This window comes from Budorcas taxicolor, chromosome 5 (assembly GCF_023091745.1).
Source record: "Budorcas taxicolor isolate Tak-1 chromosome 5, Takin1.1, whole genome shotgun sequence".
NCBI lineage: Eukaryota > Metazoa > Chordata > Mammalia > Artiodactyla > Bovidae > Budorcas > Budorcas taxicolor.
In genome coordinates this window covers 155,136,062-155,162,221 of record NC_068914.1, presented here as the reverse complement: position 1 = coordinate 155,162,221, position 26,160 = coordinate 155,136,062, and the positions used below count along the sequence as shown (strand labels likewise).

General features: G+C 42.5%; 1 protein-coding gene across 1 annotated transcript in view; it reads right to left on the bottom strand.

The window, feature by feature from the left end:
* Window positions 1-229: 229 nt before the first annotated feature.
* Window positions 230-26,160, bottom strand: part of TNRC6B (trinucleotide repeat containing adaptor 6B) — a 250,583-nt gene continuing 224,652 nt past the window's right edge. Inside the window, exons 15-25 of the mRNA XM_052639336.1 lie at window positions 19,959-20,090; window positions 19,623-19,718; window positions 19,280-19,472; window positions 12,982-13,116; window positions 10,512-10,688; window positions 9,036-9,182; window positions 8,685-8,780; window positions 5,429-5,653; window positions 4,489-4,559; window positions 1,589-1,728; window positions 230-694 (exon numbers count right to left, since the gene is read on the bottom strand). Coding sequence (XP_052495296.1) covers window positions 307-694; window positions 1,589-1,728; window positions 4,489-4,559; window positions 5,429-5,653; window positions 8,685-8,780; window positions 9,036-9,182; window positions 10,512-10,688; window positions 12,982-13,116; window positions 19,280-19,472; window positions 19,623-19,718; window positions 19,959-20,090 — 1,800 coding nt within the window. The 3' untranslated portion in view covers window positions 230-306. The remainder of the gene's footprint in view (window positions 695-1,588; window positions 1,729-4,488; window positions 4,560-5,428; window positions 5,654-8,684; window positions 8,781-9,035; window positions 9,183-10,511; window positions 10,689-12,981; window positions 13,117-19,279; window positions 19,473-19,622; window positions 19,719-19,958; window positions 20,091-26,160) is intronic.

Genomic DNA, 26,160 nt, shown 5'->3' with positions numbered 1-26,160 from the left:
TTAAATGGTATGTGTACTTGCTTCACATTGTCTTTCTAGGTTGGCGTTCATGATTCAAGTATTTCAAGAGTGATATGTTCTCTTTTTGGATTCATATTCCAAACGAAAAAACTGAAGTTAGAAGGGAGGCAACTATGTGCTCAGACAGTCTGTCAATGACCCACCTTTTTTTTTTTCTCTCTCTCCGTTTTCTTTTTTCCTTTTAAAAATGTATTTATTGCAAGTTGAAAAAAAAAACGAAAAGGTCAAGTTAGTGCTGCTGCTGTTCCAAAAAAGGTCACGAGGTCAGAGTTGAAAGTTCTAAGTTCAGATTGAATCCGACCCTCCTCCCAGAAGGTCACCAGGTAGTAAAGGAGCAGGGCTGCCCATCCTATGAGGGTCTTCCACGGTCGGGACTCCCCACAAGCTAGAAGAGTAGTTGGGGGGGCCCCACAACGAAGCGCCGGCAAGATCGGCCCCGCTGCTGCCACCAGCACTGCTGCTCCACTGCCCGAGCCCTGTGGACCCACCGAAAAGATTCAGAGCAGGTCCGACGGGATCTGACTGCGTCTGGCCAGTCTCCAGGGACTGCCAGCCCGCGGCGGGCGCACTCGGGGTTGCTGCAGGTGTAGGGGGCTGAGCTTGTGCCAGAAAGCGGCTGACTTCGTCATCAGTGGCAAACTCAGCCAGGATGGTAGTGTTTCCCAACACACACCTGGAAAAAAAAGGGAGGGAGAAAGCTATGCATCTGAGGAAGGTCTTGAAGCAGGCATGGAGACGGAGTATCCTGAGTCCTCGCTACTCAAAGGAGCGCGTCTGTCACTGGCAGCTTCCACATCCCCAGGACTGGAGCATGTCTTTCAACCAGACCACCAGGTGACTGAGAAGTACTGATTTAGAGCAATCAAATATCACTCAATCTCAAGATACCCAAAGGCTACTGGACGACACGATGTAGCAACATCCCTTGGGATACAGAATCTGCTTGTCAAGTGAATATTGGGCCTTTTTTTTCCCTTGGAGGTAAAAGATCACAGCCCAAAGCACCAAGGTGACCCAGTTCCAGAAATCGGCAGCGCTGCTTCATCTCAGGGTGGGCTCACTGTCTAAGCTTCCCCATCACTTGCTTGTTCTGTGTACCTTTCTATCGTGGTACTTGCAGCCACGGGGAGTCAGCGCCTCCCTGTTCACCACCTTGATGGTGGTGGGAAGGAGGATGGTCAGTCTGATCCAGCCCCACCTACTGTAGGCAGAACTAAGACCATAATATTTCATCACCACCCACAAAGAGGCCAAAGCAAGCAGCAAGATTCTATTGTGCAAAAGGACAGCACTTACAATGTCTCATTTCTAAATAGTGGCTTTGTTTTATGGTATTAAAATGTACAAATCCGTTACTTTTGGAATTCTGATTCTCAGGTACACACATGACACCCGTGCTTACTTAGGCAGATGAGATCAGCCACCTCAGTATGCAGGCAGCTGGTCACGTGACGCCACCGCCTGTGTGCACGTCCTGTGCATCCCTGTTTCATCAAGCACGTGCCTGCGTACTCACGTGAGCCTCCTCATGCGTGTCTGTCTCAGGGAAGGCAGGATGGGTACTCACATGTGCAGTGCAGTCTGGGCCTTGGCCGCCTCCTGTTTGGTGCTGTATCGGATCAGGGCAGTGCCCTGGGTTAGGTTCAGATGGAATGTCAGCAGTGGGCCATGCTGCATGCAGATGGTTCTCAAGGTTGACCCATCAATCTAAAGAGTAATGACAGTCATGAGATAAAAACTGGAGTGGGGTGGGAAAGGAAGTCAGGGGACCTTTCTTGTATTTGAGAGTGAGGAGGGGTTCCGGTTCGTAACTAACAGCCTCAGTCCTAAATCAGGTTTGGAGAGATGACTGAAGAACTGGAGACGGGAGTTGTACTGGACTCTCCTGAATATACTGCGCTGAATACAGGGTCTTCAAAGCAAATCTCAAGACAGTCAAAGCACTGGGTTCAGATCTCCTGTGCCCATTTTGCAGATAAAGAAAATGATTGTATAAATACAGCTCAAAACAAAAAGCATACAATTCAACCTGTAGTCTATTTTCCTTAAGAGGTAAATGAGTGAACCTGTGTTGTTTGGTAGAGCCTTAAAACACAGAAATAAAATGGTTAACCAAATAAGAATTTAAGAAAACATGCAAGGTTCTGAGCAACATTATTAATGTAGTTTCTTCCTCCAATCTCACAAAAAGCTGAAGAGAAAGACACGAACAAGGAAGGCACTGCTAACCATCTGACGACAGAATGCTGATGGGTGCCCTCACTCAGACAACTCTGATGTCTTCCTCCTCCTACTCCGGCCATCCCAAGGACAGACTCCACTTCTGCCTACTTCTCTGTGCTCTCTGCTGCCCGCGGCCAAGGTGACCGAAGGTTACAGGCACTCACCCTATCAGACTCTCAGCATGAGGATGTTCAGCGATTTGGGACAACTGCCCTTCCTCATCTATGACGTTAGAGAACAAAACTGTTGATTCACTCTGGTCGATGCATTTGTATTCAGATCTTCACTAGGTTTACTGGAGATGCTCAGTCCAACCTTTTGGTTCATTTGGGGGGAAGGGAAACAAATCACTACTAAAAGAGCCTTAAAAAGTTGTGTTCCTGGCAGCAGTGGTGGAAATACTCTGCGGTTTTACCATGGAAATCCTGTAGGATGGAAAACTGCCAGTCTCACCATAATTCTTAATAGAAAATGACTGAAGAAAAGCTCTCAGCATTTATAAATGACAATGGACTATATCAGCAGGTCAGTATGTGTCACAAGTGATTTCTCAAGATAGATATCCTCTCAATAAGCTGTAGGTGATGACAATTTATCTTGGTCCCCAAAGATCTGACCCTGTAACTTTCTTTTAAGCTATGGTTGAGATTAATGTGTTATTAGGTCTTTTGATTTTTAAACTGACTCAATTCTAATACAAACTCAGTCAAACCTTATATTCATTTATATACAAATATAAGTACCACTCTTCTTTTTAAATTTTATTTTTAAATTAAAAATTTAATTGTAATCAATTGGTCTAGTTGATTCACAGTATATTAGTTTTAAGTATATAATAGTGATTCACAATTTATATAGATCACCCTTCACTTAAAAATATTGGCTATATTCCCTGTGTTGTACAATATACCCCTTCAGCTTATTTCTTTTATATATAGTAGTCTGTACTTTTACTATTCTTCATATAATAATACAGGCTCCTTTCAACGCTGCCTCTCTCATCCTAACCATATTACACCCACCACACTGTGACGACTTAGAGATAATGAGGCATATATAGTTCTGGGGATGGTTATATAAAATGTTCATACTTCAGTCAACTCTTAGCTAAATGAATAACCCAGGAACTTCAGCTGAGCTGATTAGATATGGAAATTAATCCAGACAGTTTCTCATGTTAACTGTATTTGGAAAACTGTCTATCTCAATGTGAATCTTAAAATACGAGCCCTCGACTTACCCCCCACAAACAGGTTCACTGGGCAAATACAGAGGAGAATCTGTATTTCCCCACAGAGGATCATAATGCATGTTAGCATATTAAAGGGTCTAAGAAGTCTTACAGTGAAGGTATCTGCTTCATTTTGTCTAATCAAGTACATATTTCAAACATATTACCTATTGTCAGCCCATGGGAACAGTCTGGAAAATGCTGGCTTAGTAAGGTGTGAGTGAATCCATTTATGAATTAAATGTCAGACAATTCACTCAATGCATCAAGGGGAGGGAGGTCTAACTGACTTCTTTTTAACAAGGTGCTGTTAAAAGGTTGTGCTGGCAAGTCCAAATGAAGACCATGGGCTCAGTTTCCAGGGGTTCATTTCACTGAGTACTCAACACCTGTTGCTACAAATGTGCCAGTCATCAGGCAACTCAAGTGAAAGGGAGGGTGATCTGGTGCAGATGAAGCCCCACCACTGTAACAACAACCCAGAGAGCACATCCTGGTGAGAGAGAATCAGTAATGCCATCGACACAGACGAGGACAGTGGATGGAAAAGCAAGAGCACACGTGTGACATTTCAGTCACGAAATCCACACTCCTACACAGAGCTTTATGGTGAGTCGTGTATGAATGAAGCACAGAAATGGTTGACAGGGAGCCTGAAGTCCTGTTTAATGAGCAATACAAAAACAGGTAACTTTTTTGCTTGGTTCCAGATTCTGACAGGCAGATCCACAAAGCAAGTTATCTCTGCTAAACAGAATTCATCAGATAATACCACCCTACACTCACTATTTATAAACTACCTGTGTTAACATCACCATGGAGGCAGGCATGAAGCTGAGTGGCCAACACCGTTTCCTCCCCGCCCTGGCTCAGAAGTGGGCTTTGGGCATTGGTTGGGGAGACTCACCAGGAAGTAAATGAACTCTCCCATCTGCTAAACCCCCACATCTCTGAGTGTCTCTCTCTTAATACAATCAAGTCCCAGCCAGAAAATCCCAAGAAAGCATGATTACCTGTGGAGTGAGATTGTGAAGAACCAGCCAGTAACTAGGACGAACTGAACCACCATCACTCCAGGTAGAGGCTGGAAGCAACCAGAAAGAAGGATCAGGAAGAATGAACAAAAAAATTAAGACGGCCACACGTGAGAAACATTTTCATAGAGCCTACACACGTTTCTTCCTCCTTTTACGAATCATCTTGTAGAACTTCCCTGGCAGTTCAGTGGTTAAGAATCCACCCTGCCATGCAGAGTTTGATCCCTGATGCTGGGAGGGATTGGGGACAGGAGGAGAAGCGGACGACAGAGGATGAGATGGGTGAATGGCATCATTGACTCGACGGACATGAGTCTGAGTGAACTCCGGGAGTTGGTGATGGACAGGGAGGCCTGGTGTGCTGCGATTCATGGGGTCGCAAAGAGTCAGACATGACTGAGAGACTGAACTGAACTGAACTGATGGGAACTAAGATACCACATGCCCTGGGGCAACTATGCCCTTGTGCTACTAGAAAAAGCCCGCATGTGCAACTACGGAGCCCATACACCACAAGGAAAGATCCCGAATGACGCAACTAAGACCTGATGCAGCCAAATAAGTAAATATATTAAAAAAAAAAAAAAAATCTCCTTTCTGCTTCACTCTGACCTTCTTTATCCTGTCACTCAACAGTCAGTTCTCTTCTCCTAGACTGTGATCCTACACACTCTTATGCCTTATTTGCAAGACAACATTTTGCTCCCAAGGTTCTCATCTTTACTCCATCAAGACCTTGGGAGTTCTCAGGTCCCTGTGCCTTTATAGGCTGACTTCAATTTTCCACTCAAGAGGTACTTTTTCCTCTACCGAACAACCATGATTTCCTCTCCTGTGAAGACGTCATGTCTTCAACTGTGTGTGAGCATGAGTCCCTTGTGCTGGAACAATGATGCTCCCTCGGGCAGCTCCTCACCGGAGGCGAGCCGTGAGTCCTGTGTCCCCCACCCCCTGACTGAGCGGGGTGCTGTGCTGCTCCAGGGAGATGATGGTTTGGGGTTGGTCAGACCGGGAGGCGGGCGGGGCAGCGGTGTAGTGTTCCTTGAGGAAATATGGTTTTTCCACATCTTGTTGGAGAGATGAGTGGGGTTGTGTCCTATGGGATCTGGGGACCATGTTGATTTGTAATCAGGAAACTTTGCTGTAAGAAGAGAAAAGGAAGGAGGAAATGAGGTTAGATACATCAGTTTTGCCAACAAACACGTGTATATTTTACATACACACACAGATAAATACAGTTTTACAGTCTAAATAAGTAGATGTTTGAAGAGTAACAAAATAACATTGTTCTCTGAGCTTATCTAACATAAATTCTCAGTGACTATTACTCTGAATTGACATATGAACACATGAGCTAGAGTTAACTCTCAGACACTCAGTCTTGTCCGACTCTTTGCGACCCCATGGACTGCCAGGCTCCTCTGTCCATGGGATTTTCCTGGCAAACATACTGGAATGGGTTGCCATTTCCTTCTCCAGGGGGGAATCTTCCCGATCCAGGGACTGAACCTGGGTCTTCTGCATTGCAGGCGGACTCCTTACTGTCTGAGCTACCAGGGAAGCCCAAAGAGTTAATAAGATGACTAACTGCTGCTGCTAAGTCGCTTCAGTCGTGTCCGACTCTGTGCGACCCCATAGATGGCAGCCCACCAGGCTCCCCCGTCCCTGGGATTCTCCAAGCAAGAACACTGGAGTGGGTTGCCCCTTTCCTTCTCCAATGCATGAAAGTGAACAGTGAAAGTTAAGTCGCTCAGTTGTGTCCAACTCTTCGTGACCCCATGGACTGCAGCCTACCAGGCTCCTCTGCTCATGGGATTTTCCAGGCTAGAATACTGGAGTGGGTTGCCATTGCCTTCTCCGAACTAACTCGCTACTGCTTCTTAACTAAATACAATCTGAAAAGGAAGATAAATTCAAGGAAATCACCCTTAAAGCCATTAGTCTTACAGATATCAAAGAATGTGAACCCTGGCAGAACTAAAGTATTTATCCTATAAATACTTATTGATTGAATGGAAACTACACTAAAAATTATACTTTTCTTGATCCAGAAGAGTAGATAGCAACATTCAAATGGATTTTAAAATTACAATCAACAAATATTCACTAAGCGCTTACTTCACTTTAAGGCCCTAAATCAGTGCTATGGGTAATATAAACAGTTATTCTCAAGAACTTCAAGTTCAGATGGGAAGATGGAACAGATGAACACAGAGTTGTAACCCCAGGGAACATCTTATCTGCTCAATACGTGGAGGAGAAAGACAATGCTGGGCTGTCAGCAAAGACTGTGCCAAGAAAAATCTTGAAGGATTGATACAAATGGATGGGCTCAGCAAAACAGGAAAATACAAACCAAGGTTCAACTTGAACTCGCTCTGGACCAAATACATTTCCCTGCAATCGTGGCCAAACAATTCCTGGGGCAGAGAGGTACAGGAGGCCATACAGGACAACGGGGGCTGACCCAAGTTTTAGATACTATCAGTCTTGCAGCAGATTTAGTAAGTAGTGTTCAAATGAGGGTCAGAACCTGGGTGACAGCACAAAGAATGCAAGAGAAGAAATGGATGTGAGAGAGAAGAAAGCACTTGGGAGGCGTTATCAGTGCCTGAATCCCGCGAGTGCGGGAGACGGGAAAGAGTAAGGAAGAGGCTAAAGGGAAGAGATGCTGCGACTAAGTGATGCACAACAGCACCTCTAGGCAATGAGAGGTTAGTAAAAAAGAAAGACAATTTGGGGGTGGGAAGGAGGTGTATGTTCAGTTTTAAACAAGTCCAGGTGATGCCTGGGGTCACCTCTCAGGTGATCATCTGCTTGTAAAAAAGGGGCGTGGGCAGTTACAGGAGTAACAGAGGTGAAAACGAAGTTTTACATGTAAAGGCAGAAGTCCTAGGTCTTCAGCCCTACATTGCTACCTCTTAAAAATCGGACACAGGGGGCTTCCCTGGCAGTCCAGTGGTTAAGACACTGAGCTTTCGCCACAGGGAGTGTGGGTTAAATCCCTAACCAGGGAACTAAGATCCCACAAGCCACACGGTGCAGTCAAAAAGAAAAATGCAAAAACAAAACTATGAACTCTGGGTGAATGAAGTGCCACTGTAGGTTCACCAACTGTGACAAATGTACCGCTCTGGGCGAAGTCCTATGAAAGAATGATGCAGGGTGGGGTGCAGAAACATGGAACATGGAGCTAGCTCCTTCACACACTCACTCAGACCTGCAACAGACTCTATCAGCTCTCTGAGTCTTGGTTTCTTCATCTACAAAATGGGATAACAGCACGAACTTCCCCACAGATTTTGGTGAAGGTAAGGTAAGAATTTATGCTGAAGGCTTAGCATGCTGCATGGTCTGCAGGAGCATTCAATAAATGAAGTTACTGTACTGTCAGCACGACGCAGAAGTGGAAACAAAAAGAAGGCAATCTGTAAGGTCATTAACCTGCAGTGTCTTGGTAGCTAAGAATTTGTTTTACTTGTGTTTACTTGGACAAAGAGCAGAAGCCTTAATGACTTTAATCGCTTAAGGTCCAACTTTTGCAAGACCAACGTGCCACTTACTAATGACTGGTTTACCAATCTGTAAGGCGCTGTGCTAAGTAAGTGACTTCAAAGGCTTTTTTATATCCATTAAGTTTTCCATTCCCAACTATCTTTAAAAACAAAACAGAACACACACACAAGGAACTCAGCAAATGTTGGAGAATTAACCAAGGTCCTCTTTTTTCCCCCCTTGGCCATCTGCCCTTAGCCTTTGTCTGTAAGTGGAAGAATTTTTAGAGAAAAGCAAGCTCTAATTGGCTGCCTTAGAAATAACAAGCTGAACTTAACTGGTTCTTCTCATGGCCCCTGATTTTCTTGGCAGACCGGTTAAAAGAAAAGCACTTGTGTCATCAGGATATAACCTCTGTCCTCACAACACCCACAGCTCCTTGCAATGATGTCACCATCTGCCTTGGTCCTAAATGGTATTTGTCTCATCCTGCCTCTGTGAGCCTGCAAGTTCCCCAGGGATGCGGCCTATATGAGAGATGTCTCTCCATCCACGCTGACCTGTGTTGTTCAGCTGCTGTAATTTATTCCTTAAGAAATAAACACCAATTTCCTTTGTACAATGCAACCTGATAGGAAAGTGCTAGCCAGAGGGGAAGAAATGAGTCACATGCCTACCTGAAGTGCTATGAACGTTGGTAAAGGAGTTGTCAGAGGCACTGTAGGGCCAGGCACCAGGTGAAGGCAGCGAGGTGTTGAGGGAAGAATTAGACCCTTTAGATGACAAATGAAGAACGAGATGAAAAAACTGCAGATAAATATCAGTGGAACTAGTCAAATCTTGAAGTATTTTATTTGACCTTCGACAAAAGGAAGGATAATCTAAAAAATAAACGTGAAAAACAAAGCTACCTAGTCCTGCATTTCCTGGTGTAATTACTAGACACCAGAGAATGCAAATGAAGCCAGAGACTGCCAAACAGGAAAATACTGGGTGCTGGATAAACATGAGGGGTTTTACTTATTTACCTGTGGTGTTATCCCGCAGAAGTTGGTGGTCAGTATCTACAATGGGAGATGTGGCTGTACCCCCCAGCACACTTCCTGGAGTGACATAGGGGTCAGATTCAGGGTCAATGTTTTGGATACCTTTCCATGGCACTCCTGGTTGGAATTCTGAGACAAGGAGAACAAATATTAGATTCAGGTAAGAAGTTGTTCAAAATATGGTCAAGTAATTTTTTGATACAACAAATCGGTCTAAGAAAAGTCTAAATTCTGAAGCTATTTTAGCTCAGATTTTCATCATTAAAAAAAAAAAAGTCAGCCTGAACACATGCTTTGCCAGCAGCTCTCCTGTGCTGCCACCACACGCTCACCTAGTTCCTCTCTGTGCCTGTGAACTTGATGCCAGAGAGAGTGAGGGTCTGGGGCAGACCCTGCTCCTGCCCGCCCCCCCCCACCCCTCGCCCCCGGCTCCCAGGCCAATTCAGGCCTGAGGGCAGGGTGGCAGGCCTGAGTAGTGTGGTGCTCAGGACAACTGTGGGGACATCAAGGTGAAAATTGGGAGAGTATCTGAGCTGGAGAGGAGATACTTCTGCTTTATCTCACTGGGAAACTGGCTCAGATGCACAAAAGAAAACACAGATGATTGCTACTCCTGGAATGACCAGGGAAAACCGACAGGAATCATTTGGCTTATCATCAGAAGGCCTAGAATATATGTGTTTACAATTTCTTTACATCATATTTAAAGCTTTATATCATTTTATATATCATATATATCTTTATATATTTAAATCATATGACAGAATAAACTTTTATGTTCCAAATCATGAGGAAGAATGGTATGTAGTATACATGAATAATATAAATTAATAGAGACTATATGTATTCATAGCACAAATAATAGTATATAGAAAAAGGTTAAGGACACAGACTAAAACTCATTTTTGTTTTTGGTTTAGTAAAAATTTCAAACTTTTCTACAATGAAAATAGATTACATGTATCAGAATAAAAGAGGAAAAACAGCAAATACTCTCACTGCTCTACGAGTCTACATCCCTAGAACCTGGTAATAAATACTTGGTGAATGAAAAATGAATCAATTCACTGGACATTTCAGAAGAAGTCAGGTTACAAGGCATCCTTTGCACAGATGAATGCCAAGTCCTGGCTCCAAAGTCCCCTTCTTGCATCCTCAGACTGCACTCCCCTAACTCCCTTTGACCCGTCTGTGCCCATGCTGTATCTACCACTCAGTAACCTGTCTTGCAGGTGATCAGCATCCACCCTATCTTCCTGACTGAACTCTACAGAGCGAAGACCACCTCTCCCCACCCCATGAAAATCTGCTATCTTTCCAAAGAAAAGCAGAAAAAATTAACCAGATGAAAAAAATCAACGTGGGTGGCAAAAAGCAATCTGTTCAGCACCTGAAATTAATAATTACAAAACAAATGATACCCCAAACACAAAACCACCATTTTCTGGACGGTAGTACCTGGAGGCCAACTGGCATTGCTAGATTTACTTCCGATTTTATTTGTTGGTGGAGATTTGGCAGGTAACCAGCTATCACCAGCAGGACCCGTATGGCCACCCAGTGTGTCCCCTGGGATGATGTCAAACTGGTTGTATGGTGACCCTCCTCGGGTCTTACCAGGGGCCACAATAGCGACTGAGAAAAAAGAGAGGTGATGAGTTCACAGCAGAAAGGACTCCTATGAACAAAACTTGCTGAGCTTTCATTCAGAGGAACTCACAGTCTCCAGGATCTGGTCCTGGAACGAGGTGTTCACACTTGTGAGAGGCAGTGCATTAATTAGGAAGTAGGATGACCATGACAATCTGTCTCACCTTCCTGGCTTCTCAGTCTGCACTTCTGCACACAGCACTGTTCTCATTTCTGAATGCCCCTTTCAGTTTAAAACTCCACGGGCTTATGAAATTAACTTGAGAAACTTTCATAAACTATGAATCATACCATCATCCCCACCATCTTTACACTAATGACTCAAGAATGAGGAGTGGGAAAAATACTAAACAATCTGCAGCACATAAAAGGGTTTTTAACTACATTTCTACTGACACCAACCCACTCAAGTCCTTAAGTGCTGATCAGGCCTAGCTTAGTAGAAGAAGCAGAGTAAACAGAGGGAGCTTGCTGGAGAGAAAAGCATCTGCAATTTCTTTAAATTCCAGAGCAGTGAGCCGGCGTTCCTGCCAACGGTCTCTGCCAGCACAAGACCAGCCATGAACTCTGCAGCGCTGAGCTCCTGGGCCCCACACACGAAGAACAGCAAATCCTTTGTAAAACTGCTCTCCTCAGAGCATTTCAGGGGTTTTGTTGGTGTCCCCCCTATTCATCTTATGTGCTGGGAGGCAAGAAAAAATAATTAAAAGCTTAGCAATTCCCTTAAACTAATAAAAAATGAGCTTTAAATGAAAACTGTGGCCTCTGTGAGATAACATTCTACTTATTTCTCGAATGAATTTTACATGCCGTACTGTGTTGCCTGATGTATTCTAAGGATGCAGCCTATCAACAGATAAAATTACTTCCAGGGTAAGGTATTAAAAGGTTCAGTGGTTAAGACCCTGTGCTTCCACTGCAGGGGGCATGAGTTCAACCCCTGGGTTGGGGAACTGAGATCCTGAATTCTACATGGCATGACCAAGAAAAAAAAGACCCACCCAAAAAACTTTTTCTGTTTGTTATTGATTAAAGTAATCTGCTTGGTTTGGCCTAGCACAAGTATTCTGAAAACCATCTCCATGCTCCACTAAGAACTCATCTGCTTTTCTGGAGCCACTGGTAGGAATCTGACTCAAAGGCATGTTACAGTGAAGCAGCAGAAAATGAAAAGCTCAGTTACCTTGGGGATTGGCTCAGGAAATGGGGAAAACGTGACCTGTAAGTTCTCAAATGGCAAGCGAGTATTTTACCTTCAAGACCACTTCTCATGTGCATTTATAATCACACACCTATCATGTCTTTGGGGACAAGGGTCCTGATGAATCATAAGCCTAAGGAAGCAGCCAGAGGGTCCAACGCTAGAGATGCAGAGCTTGGATTATTCAGTTCAGAAACAGACTGGACATTTCAATAAACCATTCCTGATTCTGTAATATGAAATCAAATGACGATACTTAGGGATAGCAGGCAGACAGCTCCACGGGGCCACTTCACCAGCCTCCAGAAGTGCATGTGGAACAGCAGGTTTAGAAAAGAACCCTGAAAGGCTCCAAGCTAATGGGGCTAAGGCTCCAGGAAGCTGCTGCAGGAGCCACTCCGACACCTATTTACACTTGGTTCTCATGGATACAGACGAGTCCAAGTAAATTACTGACAAGTGAAACAAACACTGATGCAAAGGCTGCAGGAAGGCCCCAAGACCTTTTATCCATTTCAAAGGGAAATGGACATGCTCTTACACAGAATTAAGAGAGATGAAGGGCTGACCCACTTTCACGACCAAAGCCTGCAAGACCTTCAACTGCTGTCTTGCAGACACTGCAATTCATAAAGAACAAGAAAGGTTGGTGCAAAGTCCAGACCTCATGTGCTGATCGATTAGTCATCTTCAGAGATCAAAGAGTTGAAACAGTCAACATGACACATATTTACTGTGATCTCTCTCGCTCCGAGATTCTGTTCTCTCAAGCAATTTATTAGGGTTTTACCCTAAGGGGAGCTCAAGTTCACTGCTACTGCTCTTGATCCTACCGCAGGTGGGAAATTTTTCTTTCCTTAAGTACAACTAGCACTCTAAGTTTCTTACAGTTTGAAATACACATAACCCCAATCTTGCTCTCATAGGTGATCATGGCAGGGGTGGGGGTGGGGGATGCAATCAAGACTGTTTAAGAAAAAGCTGAAGATCTGTGCTTCAGAACAAGCTTATAGGACCCTGTGTCAAGGCTTCTGAGGATCAAAAGAGCTTCAGGTCACGAGGCTCTGTGTGTCTTACCATTTTTGTGCATATTGGCTTCCTGTGTGGCTACAGAGGGCACCTCCATCATGGAGGTCCACTGTTTAAAGCGAGACTCTGTTCCAGCCTCCTTCCCACCAACCATGCCGTAGTCCATGCCTCCGGAGCTGAAGCCTGAAATGGAGAAGCACGTTTTAGCTCTTTTTTTTTTTTTTTAAATCAGTTTCTAGCATCAATAACCAAGAGATCTGAGGCAGAACCCATAAATGGCTTCATTCGTCACTAAAAGACCAATTCACATGAAGTTTTCTTCACTTAGAAACAGGTGTTTTGATTCGAAATGTTGGTCTGGGCTCCTGCCTGCTACAAAAGGGACGACTCTGTTCAGGTATGAAAACACGTATGATGTCATCTAATGAACATCTCAGGGCACATGTGCACTCACATTATCTATTTAGCTCAGGTTTGTGTCAAACGGAGTGTGGGACCAGCAGTTCTCCAGCTGAGACAGATGTCCACACTACAAACCAACATGGTGCAACAGCTGCCCTAAAGTTGTGGTAAGGTCTCTATGGGAGGAAAGGCTTTGCAGAAGGACAGCTGATCTAGGGCCTAGGGCAGGAAGGTGAGTAAGTCAAGGAAACCAAGTGCGAAGCTCTAACTGGTGACAATCATGGGTGCTTAGGGAATGACGAGGAGCCCAGTGTGACTCCAACGCCTGGCTGACTATGGATGCAGTGAGATGAGGAGAGATGAAGAGCCGTAGCTTGTAGGGTCTTACATATGTTAGGCCAAGAAGTCTAGAACTTTTTTGCCCCACCCCCCCGCAAAGATAGGAGATAAAAAGAATTTTTTAGCAAGTGAGATATAGAACTAAGTTTATATTTTATAAAGAGAACTGATAGTCTGAGAAGGGGACAGACTATGCGAGATCAATTTGAAAGAAGTTTTTATACAATGACGAAGACCCCATAGCTTGAACAAGCAACTGGTGAGAGATTCAGAGTGTGTCTTCAAGTGTTAGGCTGTTAGCAAGGGCTCTGGCAGTTAAGATTTTCCCACTGCAGAGGGCTGGACAGGTTAAAACCACACAGGAGAGGCTTGTTGATGGAGCCTCACAAGGTGCACCGTCGGTTTTAGGTTAGAATATATTAAATACTTTTCAAACTAATGCTCAAAAAAGTAAAATAAAGGACTAAAATAAATAGCTGAAACTGAGAGGGGAAGAATAATTAATAAAAAACAGAAAAGTGGGGGGACTTCCCTGGTGGCCCACTGGGAACGTGGAGTTCTCCATGTTCCCAATGCAGGGGGCCTAGGCTTGGTCCCCAGTCAGGGAACCAGATCCGAAACACTGCAACTAAAAGATTCCATATGCTACAACTAAAACCTGGCATACCCAAATAAATAAATAAATACATTTTAAAAAGAAACAGAAAAAGGAGAACAAGCCACAGTCAGTGTAGCAATAACAGGCAAGCACGGGTACCCAAGAAGATCAGCAGGGCGCCCACCATGCCTCAGCATAGGTGTCCTGTGGAAGTTCCCTCTCCCCCTAGCGGATGTGTGGCTCCAACCAGCCCAGACTCCATACTGCACCCACTTTAACTCTCCTACTGTCTGAGGCTGTCTTGTTGGAACCCTGGGTAAAGCGGGCATCTTTCTCATTAGAAACTTGGAGATCTGATGCCACCCAGACATGGCAGCACCACAATTAAATAAGGTTTGGCAAGGGAAAAGGAATTAAAGATAAAGAAGGCAAAAGGAGATAAAAGTGCCTTGAAAGATTCAATCTACAAACCCAAAACTATGAGAGGAAAATCAATGCAAGGTTTTATGTAACTCTGTGTCTTCTTCAATGTCACATAGTAACTGGCTTCACGTGAGGATGGAATGTGCTTAACAAATCTGGATGAAGGGAATTCTGGGCTCTAAGGCTATTGTAGATGACACTTCACTCATGACCTTTGTGTGGCTCACACCTCCAGATCCAAGAAAATACAGACTTGACCTTGCTATTTCATCAATGGACTTCCCTGGTGGCTCAGACAGTAAAGAATCCGCCCGTAATGTGGGAGACCTGGGTTCAATTCGTGGGTAGGGAAGATCCCCTGGAGGAGGGCATGGCAACCCCCTCAAGTATTCTTGCCTGGAGATCCTCATGGACAGAGGAGCCTGGTGGGCTACAGTCCATGCGGCCACAAAGAGTCAGACATGACTGAGCAACTAAGCACATACTTTCTCAGTTCATCAAGTGGCCTCCATGTAATTCTCCAGCTCCCTGACACAGAACTTATAATCAAACAAGCCATTTCATTCAGTCCAGTAAGTATTTATGGAGAGCCTAACTTGTGCGAGGCTCTGTGTCAGGAGCTGAGGTATAATCAGAGATAAGACATGCCCCTGGCTTTCCCAGGGCCTCATTTCACAGGACATGCCTTTTATCTGCTTCATCATTGCTACCTATATAAGCCCTTGACCACCACCTCTGTCCTTGCCAGAATGACTTTCTTGGCCACACACTCTAATTCGCTGTCTATTCATCACTACCACTTGGCTCACGGCTTGGCTTAACCTCCCTGAGGAAACTCTCAAATTAACCTGTCCTTAATTTATCACTCCTGTACTCTGTCTACAGTTCTATATTTTCCACTACTTTTTTTGTCGTAGATGAGAAAACAAATTCCTGGTTTCACAATCATTATAATAAGCACTAAGTTATAAAAGAAGTCATGCACAGCGGCCTCTTTAACACAACTGTTCCAATCCATGTCCACATGCATGTGCGTCACTGACACGTCATACCCCCAGGAAGGATACAGTTATTCTTCTGCTATTTTAATAATCTCTACTATTCATATCTCTACTTTTCACTGGACATACCACACACAGAAATATTACATATTTTGATAAAGTTTAAAAAGTAAAATAAAAAGTAAAATTTTATTGGAAGAGCATTTTCTAATAAGATGAATGACTTTGTATCTAGATTATTCAGATATTAGTGACTATGACTTGATCTAATTCACATTATTCTATTCCTATTTTTAAAATTTTTATAGACTTTATAAAGCACTAATAAAGTTCATACAAATAAGTAGATGAGAAAAGTAGGAGCCTTGTAATCACATCAGTTATTTCCTTACATTACTTTTTGGATATATTTCCTTCTCCCAGCTCAATAAGATATCTAAAAATTATGTTTTCGTAATAAATACTAAAATAATAATACTAAATCATAATAAATACTAAAGCATCATAATAAATACTAAAACATAATTTTTAGATAGGTCATTATCACTTCAATTAGGTATATTTTCCATTTTGTTAAAAGCAGAAAATTAGGAACTATTTTACAAGAACAATCAGCTAAGGGTTAGTTAACAGTCATGAATGTCATTCAACTCTTTAATTCTGAGAAAATATATCAATAGACACTTTATCAAAACGTATTTAGAAAAAAACATACTATGAAATTTTAAATTATTCTTGCTAGTCTTTAGCCTACAGGTTATCTTTTATCTTTCTTACTCTGCTATACTAGGCACTATTTATATTCATAATGTATACATTCATTTTATTACATCTTTTCTGAAAAAACTTTAATCTGTATAAATGCTTTACCTATATTTTCATCAAAACCTTACAGCTATAGGTTTAGTTTATTCAAAATAGGCAGCCAAATCAGACTTGTTTTCAGTCTCAGTTTTTCAATTCCAATAAATTGATAATATGAATTAAGGAAAACTGTAACTGAAATAAACTGCAAAATGCATTGTGTAAGGCAGATTATAAGTGGCCATATCACAATAGAGCTTCCCTGGTGGCTCAGAGGTTAAAGCATCTGCCCCCAATGCGGGAGACCCCGGTTCAATCCCTGGGTTGGGAAGATCCCCTGGAGAAGGAAATGGCAACCCACTCCAGTATTCTTGCCTGGAGAATCCCATGGACTGAGGAGCCTGCTGGGCTGCAGTCCACCGGGTCACAAAGAGTCGGACACGACTGAGTGACTTCACTTACTTACTTACTTATATCACAGTTAAAATAGACTTAATAAAACTAATGTATCCATTGTTTACTAAGTTATCAGATGAAAATGTTAATAAGTCAGTATGTTCTTTTCCCTTAATTTGGATAATAATGCATAACTAAAATTTTAAGTTACTTATGAAATAGGAATATGGTATTAAAAAACCATGAAATGTATCTAGTAAATATATATATGTATAAATACTGAACTTTGATCCTTTAGTCATTAGGAATAATTAAGTATAATAATCATAAACAATATGATTAATCTAATAAGACATGATAAAATTTTTCTATATATTCAATAAACAAGAGAACTATACATACACTGCTAAACATGAACAGATTTACAGCCAACACATAATTTTACTTTTTAATAGGGGGGTAGAAAATAGTAAAGACGTTATAAAGACTGTCAGTGAAATAAATACATTATGATTCTAGGTTTTTAACAACTAACTGACTTGTACATACCCTGTTCTAAAGGAAATCCACAGGCTTTACCTATTCGCCATGAAAATATCTGTTTCAAAGAGTCAGTCTCACTAACCTATACTGCTCAGGCTGTTCCTAGGTGCTTTGCTTTCCAGCTAAGACAAGCCCTCAGGATGAGCACTGAGAAGGTCTGAAAAGAACTGTGTTCCTGAAACATGTCGAAAAGCCACTTGTGGCTTCCAGATAAGTTCTCTTCGCTTTATACAACTGGATTCCACTTCAAGAACTACACATCCTTTGATAAAAAGGGATGAAGAGAAGCACTGCTGGCCCCACGTCACTCACATACACTGTCTAAATTCAGAACAACTCAACACACACCAGCACGTGTAGGCTCTTACATCAGGCTTCATCCCTAAGAGGACACGATTCAGAAGGTGAGGACTGGAAACCCAGGGATAAGGGCACCATTGATAGTCATCCCGGGAGGCTTCCTCTTCGTCTGGAGCTCCAGAGAACCATGCTCTGATAGGATAAGGGATGGCGGAGCGTCTGACTTTCTTTTATGTTGAATGGAATTTAAAAGTCAGTTCTCATGCAAATCATTTTTAAGAAAAAGTACAGGGGCTACCCTGGTGGTCCAGTGGGTTAAGAATCCACCTTATAATGCAAGGGACACTGGTTTGATCTCTGTTCCAGGAAGATCCCACATGACACAGAGCAACTAAGCCTGTGTGCCACAACTACTGAGTCTGCTCTAGAGCCCACCAGCCACAACTACTGAAGCCCTAGAGGCCTTGCTCTGCAATGAGAAGCCACTGCGATGAGAGGCCCACACACTACGACACAGAGTAGCCCCCGCTCACTGCAGCTAGAGAAAGCCACACGGCAGCAGTGAAGACCTTCCACAGCAAGAAATAAAACAAATAAATAAACGTGCAATTTTCTTTTTTTTTTTCTTAAACAAAAAGTATAGTTGGTAGAACTTAAGGATCTAGAAATTAATTCCCTTAAAACTATCCAGGATCAAGGAGTTCCTGGCCTCCCCAGTGGGCAGTGGATGTCTCACCCCAGCAGGCACCTCACAGAGCACAGATAGCAAGGCCATTTGTCCAAGGTCACTTTGTCACTTGAGTACAGCTTTCAAGTCTCCCTTAACCCTTGTTTTTGAGGTGGCAGAGAACAGTAAAGTCCTTACCAAAAGAAAATCTAAATGTTGTCAATCTGAGAAGAGATCCACTGTGGTGGGTGGTACTTTTTTAACTTTTGCATTTTATTTTTAAATACTGTTGCCTCGCTGGTTGGATTCTGCTTACAACATGTTCCCCAGTTCTTAAAGAGCTACAACTCGCCTGCCAACAAATTCCTGACGAATGTCAAAGGTATAATCTTACTTGTGCTAATTCTATTTAAATCAGATGAAATACTAACATCAGAAGAATTTTATTGGTTTGTCTGATAATTTTAATTCCTCATTTTTTTCAACGCAGTTTTATCCATAGAGCTAAATGCCTCTCAACTTGTACGTAATTTACTCGATTATAACGTCAGGCAAGTGCAGCGCTTACAGCAGGTACAAATGGGCTTTAAAAAGTTCCTGGTGGAAAGAGAGCTGATTGATTGCCACTCACAAGTAATAAAAGACCTCTTTGGACCCAGAGAAGGTGAAAGCTTGTCTCTGCTGTCTGCTAATTGTGTGATGAGCTTCAGGAAACATATCAGCAAATCAGATATCTTACTTGCAAGAAAGGAATAAGAATATTTACTGACCCAGCATGGCTGGTATGAAAATAGTGTAATGGAGGTCTAACCCTTAGGCTGAGAATGTGACTGGCAGATTTTTCAACAGGCAGTTTGCATACTAACAGCTTACCAGAACCATATCCAGGTATTGGCCCTTTGGTTTGAAGGTCTGGGAGCCCCACATTCAGAGCGTTGGGTACCATGTTGTCCAGATGTGGCTTGGGCCCAACGGGATGAGATGGCGAATGCTTCATGCTGGGCTGCCTCTGCTGCTGCTGCTGTTGCTGCTGCTGCTGCTGGAGGGCACTCACCATCCGAGCCAGCTGGAGGTGAGGAGGCCCAAGGGAAAACAGACACATAATAAGCCAACATCAACAGATACATGATAAGCCAACATCCGTTTCCGCCATCAGAGGTTACGCAGAGATGTATTCCCACATCGAGCACTAGGGGGCCCTTCCAAGGCCATATACCTGCTGTTCCTGCTGCTGGCGAACGGCTTGAGAAAGCTTCCTCTGGTTTTGTAACAACTGCTGCTGTTGCTGCTGCTGCAGGAGAAGCTGACATGCCTACAAAGTAAGGGAGAGAGGACCCAAGTTTCCTAAGGTGGATTTACTAGGAAAACTGTAAGGGTTTGTGAGCCGAATCAGTGTCCATGAGGGAAGTACCACCAAGATCCTGGCCTACTGGTCAAACTGAGTGTGCATAAGAGTTGAGCTGACGTATCAACCCTTAAACACATGAAATGAAGCAAGTAATAATAATAATAATAAAACCTTTTGGCTATAGGAGGAAAATCTGCTACTTACCAACTGAAACTGGGGAATCTGTGGAAGCTGGCTCAGCATGGCAATTTGTTGAGGAGATAACTGGGGCCCCACGTTGAAAAGACCTGGATTCAGGCCACTGTTGGGAAACTGCTTAAGCATTGAGGCAGAAACCTAGTCAAGAAAAGGAACTTTCAGAATTTATCAAAATAAAAAAAATTTGTGTGTTGTGTGAAAAGAATCTCAATAAAGCTAAAGCAAGCACTGTTAACATTTTCCTTGAAAAATATTTATGAAAAACATTAAACAATTGGGAGAAATATACCAAAGCATTAACAGTGGTTATCTTTTGAGTGGTGAAGGTTATAGGAACTTTTTCATTCTCTTTTTAGACATTCCAACTTTTCTACAATGAAAATTATGAATTTTATAATCAGGAAAATATCTGCAAGAAAAAAAATGAATGACAACGTAACTTTCGTCTTAGAGGTTATTATTGGAAATGTGCTATAAAAACATTCACTGAGGAGGGAGGTGGGAATGGGGTTCATGATGGGGAACACATGTACACCCATGGCTGATTCATGTGAATGTATGGCAAAATGCATCACAATACTGTAAAGTAATTAGCTTCCAAATAAAAACAAACAAACAAACAAAAACAAACAAACCCCCCAAACAGTCACTGAACCCAATGAATCAGTGAGTACCATGGAGAACAAACTTAGTCCCTTAATATCAATAGCATTCTGGTCAAAAATTTAGTCCTACAGGCAAACTGCATGGGCCTGCCATTTCTAAGCAGTATGACTCAGAGCAAGGGACTTATTTAACTTTTCTGAGCCTCACTTTCCTTATCTGCAAAATGTGAATAAGAATAAAATTAACTTCAGTGGCTGTTTGAGGATTTTATGAGTTAGTTCATGTCAACTGCTTAGAAATGCACTCCATACATGTTCCTATTATTCCACAGTGTGGTTCTTCAGATGTCCACAAACAATGATTACACCTACCCCTTCATCTCATCCCAAGGCTAACTGGGGTCAGTTCTCTCACCTGTGTATCATTCAATTTCTCAACCCATTCATTTCTCATTTACAGAGAAGCCATTTTCTGAAGTTTTCTAATACTGCGTAGACCTCACCATCACTAACTCATCTTTTAAAAGCCATGCTCTCAACAGTTCCTAAGATCTCAGCTTCTCTGATCGTATCTGATCATCTCCCAATTCACACAGTCCATTAAAATCTACAATATTAAAATATGTTTTACTCTCCCATGCAGTTTTTAAGCAGCTGGGTTTATAAACTATTAATTTATGTCTGAGCCTTAGGACCTTACATTTATCTTTGTATGCCTGGCACACAGTAGATGCTTGATAAAACCTACAAGATGAATGAACCTCTCTTATATTTTAACTTATTAATGGTCACTTCACCAAGTTATTTTCTACCTGTTATTTCACTTATTGTCAGTTTCTGTCTCCCATCTGGTCATTGATGGGAACACTGAACAGAGCTGAAGATAATCTAGTAGCATGCTACTAAAAGCATCCTTCCAATCTGAAACTGATCAGTCCAGGAACAGTCAATCATTTCTAATCAACACAACTGTTTTAGCACTTAGCCTATATTTTTTCATCTTATCTAAAACAAAGAGACAGCTTGTCAAGTGACTTGTCAAAATAGAGACACAACAACTTTATCATTCCTATAATCCAACGTTTTTTGACCAATCAGTGAAGAAAGTGGGTTATGTTCAAACATGTTAGCAAACTATGATTCTTGATTTTTAGTACATGTGCTCAGAAATCACATTTTTGATCATCTTGTCTAGAATCTCACTTAGAATCAGCACCAAGTTCATCAGTTCTTGAAGCCACTTTCCTTGTTCTTTCAAAAAAAAAAAATTAAAAAGAAATTGCTTCATTCTTCTTCCTTCCTGGCACAGGAGGAAAAGTTCTTTCCCATTTCTGATCTGAAGCTCCAAACAGAGGGGCATCCACCTTTACCACAGCACTCTGGGGCCTTTTTCCCTTACTTCTTGGCAGCAAGCCCCTAGGGAGGACTGCCCTATTTCAGTTACTAAGGGGGTACGCACGGAATTCAGTATTAGGAAGCTCGCATTCTCTAGTATCAGCTTTCTCGGCAGCATAGGGAACATTCAGGCCCCTGGAGGCCTTCCCCCTTTTGTCTTAAAAGTTCAGAATTTGGGCAGAAAAGAGGGAGGTGTCATTATTTAAACTCTCATCCTTGAAGACCCCCAGCATTCTTCAAAGACCACAGAGAGGGGTTCTGCGATTCTTTTCACAAATTCTTTCTCTGTTGAAGGATTTAATTAATCTTAACCCTTATTCTTAATAGAAAAGACATAAGCAGTAAAATTTTTATTCCCACTTAGTCAGCCTTATACAAAGAGTCCAAAGCAATGATTCCTTTCCCAGTCACCACACTGCACCAAACCGAGCTCGGAGACACTTTCGACCTGCCTACTTTTTCGTAAGCCTCAGCTTATTTTGTGTTTTAACCCTCCAGCGTGACATTCACACACATTCATCCTTGCTTGCACACCCTTACTTTCTGTCTTTTAAAAATGCCCCTATAAAAACTGAGTCATCAGAAGACCCATGGGGTGTTCCCATCTTATCTTTCTTTAGCATCACAGTCAGATCCAAATTCTTCTGCTTCCTAATACTTTTGAGTCACTGGTCTCTGCTACATTCTCAAGAATACCTGCATATCTTTTCTTTGACACTTTCCAGTCTAAAAACATCTAAGTTCAAATTTTCTATACTTGGCTCACCAACTTGTTTTCCTCCCAAGATCTCAGCACTTTCACTTAAACTATCAATTCTCTCATTTTGGAAAGTATTTTGACTTAAAGTAATGGTTCTCCCAGATGCTTCCTTTCCATTCTCTATGAGATGCTGAGTGTTGTCAAAACCTTGACACTACTATATGTAAAAAAAGATAAACAACAAGGACCTACTGTATAGCATGGGGAACTAACTATCTTCAATACTTTGTAATAATCTACAGTGGAAAAAAATCTGAGAAAAGGACAGATATGTAGATACAGAAAACAGAACCACTTTGCTATATATCTGAAACACAACACTGTAAATAAACAATATTTCAATTAAAAAGAGACTGAAAAAAAAAAACGAACCCAACTCTTTATTTGATTTTCTATTTAACAGTTAGACCCCTGGCAGACAGGAGCTCAAAGCAAGCATACCATGACTGTGCACTCTGCCTCGGCACCAGCTTAATGGCCAGCATGAGGGATCCTCCACAACTCCTGTCAAATAATAATTCTTCATCTCTCCTTTGAGTTCACCCAAATGGGCACTGCTGCTGCTGCTAAGTCGCTTCAGTCGTGTGCGACTGTGCGACCCCATAGACGGCAGCCCACCAGGCTCCTCTGTCCCTGGGATTCTCCAGGCAAGAATACTGGAGTGGGCTGCCATTTCCTTCTCCAATGCATGAAAGTGGAAAGTGAAAGTGAAGTCGCTCAGTTGTGCCCGACTCTTCGCGACCCCATGGACTGCAGCCTCCCAGGCTCTTCCGCCCATGGGATTCTCCAGGCAAGAGTACTGGAGTGGGGTGCCATGGCAAATGGGCACTAGTGTGACTTAACTTACTGTCTCTGATACAGTAGCTCTAAGCTTATTGTATTAATAGGGTTGTTCCTTCTCTCAGGGGGAGGGGGATGTCAGGGGCAGGTAAGGAGACCATGAATGGAGATATGGCCTACACTACTATACCATGCTGGGAGGGATTGGGGGCAGGAGGAGAAGGGGACGACAGAGGATGATACGGCTGGATGGCACCATGGACTCGATGGATGTGAGTCTGAGTGAACTCCGGGAGTTGGTGATGGACAGGGAAGCCCGGTGTGCTGCGATTCATGGGGTTGCAAAGAGTCGGACACGACTGAGGGACTGAACTGAACTATACCATATTCTAATCCAGAGTCTTAGACCACTATACCTCTGTGACTCATGAAATCATATTTACTACCTTCAGTGTGAATCTTAAATTCATTTGGTTTAGCAAATATACTAGGCTGAATCATGTTCCCCTAAAATTCACGAGCAATTGTGATCTGAGAATGTGGCCTTATTCAGAAGTAGAATCTTCGTAGACAAAATCAAGTTTCAGATGACAACATACTGGATTGTAAGAGGCCCTAACCCAGTGATTGGTGTCCTTAGAAGAAGAGGTAAAGACACAGAGATGGAGAAGAGAAAGTCTAGAGACACACAGGAAGAACGCCACATGAATGAGGCAGAGATAGGAGCGATGCATTTACAAGTCAAAAACACCAAGCCCTGCCAGCAGCCGCCAGCAGCCGAGGGCATGAAATAGACTCTCCTCTGGAGCCACCAGTAGGAACCAACCAACCCTGATGACACCCTGACTTCAGATGCCTAGCCTCCTGAACTTAGGAGAGAATAAATGTGTGTTGTTTTAAGCCACCCAGTTTGTGGTCATTTGTTGCAGCAGTTTCTAGGAAGGAAATGAATACAGTAATTCTGCTGGTAGGCCTGTACCATCTGGTAAGTTAAGCAACTAGTCTCGTGTGGCTATTTGAGCACTTGAAAAACATGGCTTACCTAAGTTGAGATGTGTTTTAGACTCTGTAAATTTTTTTAAAACATTTGGCTGCACAGCATGACTTGTGGGATCCTAGTTCCCTGACCAGGGATCAAACTCAGGCCCTGGCAGTGAAAGTATACAGTCCTAACCACTGGGCTGCCAGGGAATTCCCAAGATGTGTTTTAAGTATAAGATACATACCAGATTTCAAAGATGCGACTTTGAAAGTCTAAAGGCTTTAAAACAAGAAAGTAAAAGTTTTAATATAAAGTGTTGATTACAGGTTGAAATGATAATAATTTAGATATACTGGACTAAAGAATATATATTGTTAAATTAATGTTACCAGTTTCTTCTTATGGTCCATGGAATTCTCCAGGCCAGAATACTGGAGTGGGTAGCCTATCCCTTCTCCAGTGGATCCTCCTGACCCACGAATCGAACCGCGGTCTCCTGCATTGCAGGTTCTTTACCAACTGAGCTATGAGGGAAGCCCTCAGGCTCAAGAATATATGTTGTTAAATTAATCTTACCAGTTTCTTATCTTTTAAATGTAGCTACTAGAAGCTTTAAATTCCATTATGTGGCTTGTGTTACCTTTCCACTCGAAGTGCTGCTTCAGGCTGTCTGCACTGATGACCATTGTTTCTAACTTCCTCTCCAAAGCTTTCCTCCATGATTCAAGGGGAAATCTCCTTTGCTTATTTTGTTTCCCAGCCTACTGGCTTCCAAAATAAAGAGCCATTGTCTGAATTGTCATTTCTCCTCTCTTCTCTCAGGTTTAAAAGATCTACTGGATAAATTGGCTGGTCTCTTGATCACCATTTCTCTTCAGTCTTGAGAATAGCTGACATCCCTAACCAGGAGCCTATGATCCCCCCAGCCGTCTTACTATTCCTACTACTCACAATTAGCTAAAGAAACCACCACTCAAAGTAAAACATGCCCATGACCCAGAAATACCCCAGAGAAACTCACCTGAGGAGACAAACAGAGGAATATTTGTAGCAGCAATGCTCAAAATAGCAACAATCTGGAAACCACTCAATAGGTAAGTGAACGACGGTATATTCATACAGTAGAGTGCAATATGAACCACAATTGCCCAAATCAAAATCTTAGAAGCAATAAGAAGTTAAAAAATCAGAGAAGGTTATATACTGTATAACTTTATTACATAAAGTTCAAAAAAGGGAACATGAAACAATATAAAGACAGACACAAAAAGACTATAAAGAAAAGTAAAGAAATGCTAACGCAAAGTATTTTTATACTTTACTTTAAATGCCAGCATCTCATATGTTCTATATGCTGACAGTCATAAAGACTATCAAGGGACTTCCCTGGTGGCCCAGTGGTTAGGGATCTGCCTGCCAATGTGGGGGACACAGGTTTGATCCCTGGTCCAGGAAGGCTCCATATGCTGCAGGGCAACTACTGAGCCCATGTTCCACAACTACTGAAACCTTGCACCCTAGAGCTCGTGCTCCACGAAGAAAGAAGCCACTGCAATGAGAAGCCTGCTGCTCACCACAACTAGAGAGCGCCCACGCATGGCAACAAAGCAACATAAGAACAAATAAATTAAAATTTATAAATAAATATAAACAAAAAATAAACAAAACAATAAATAAAATTTTAAA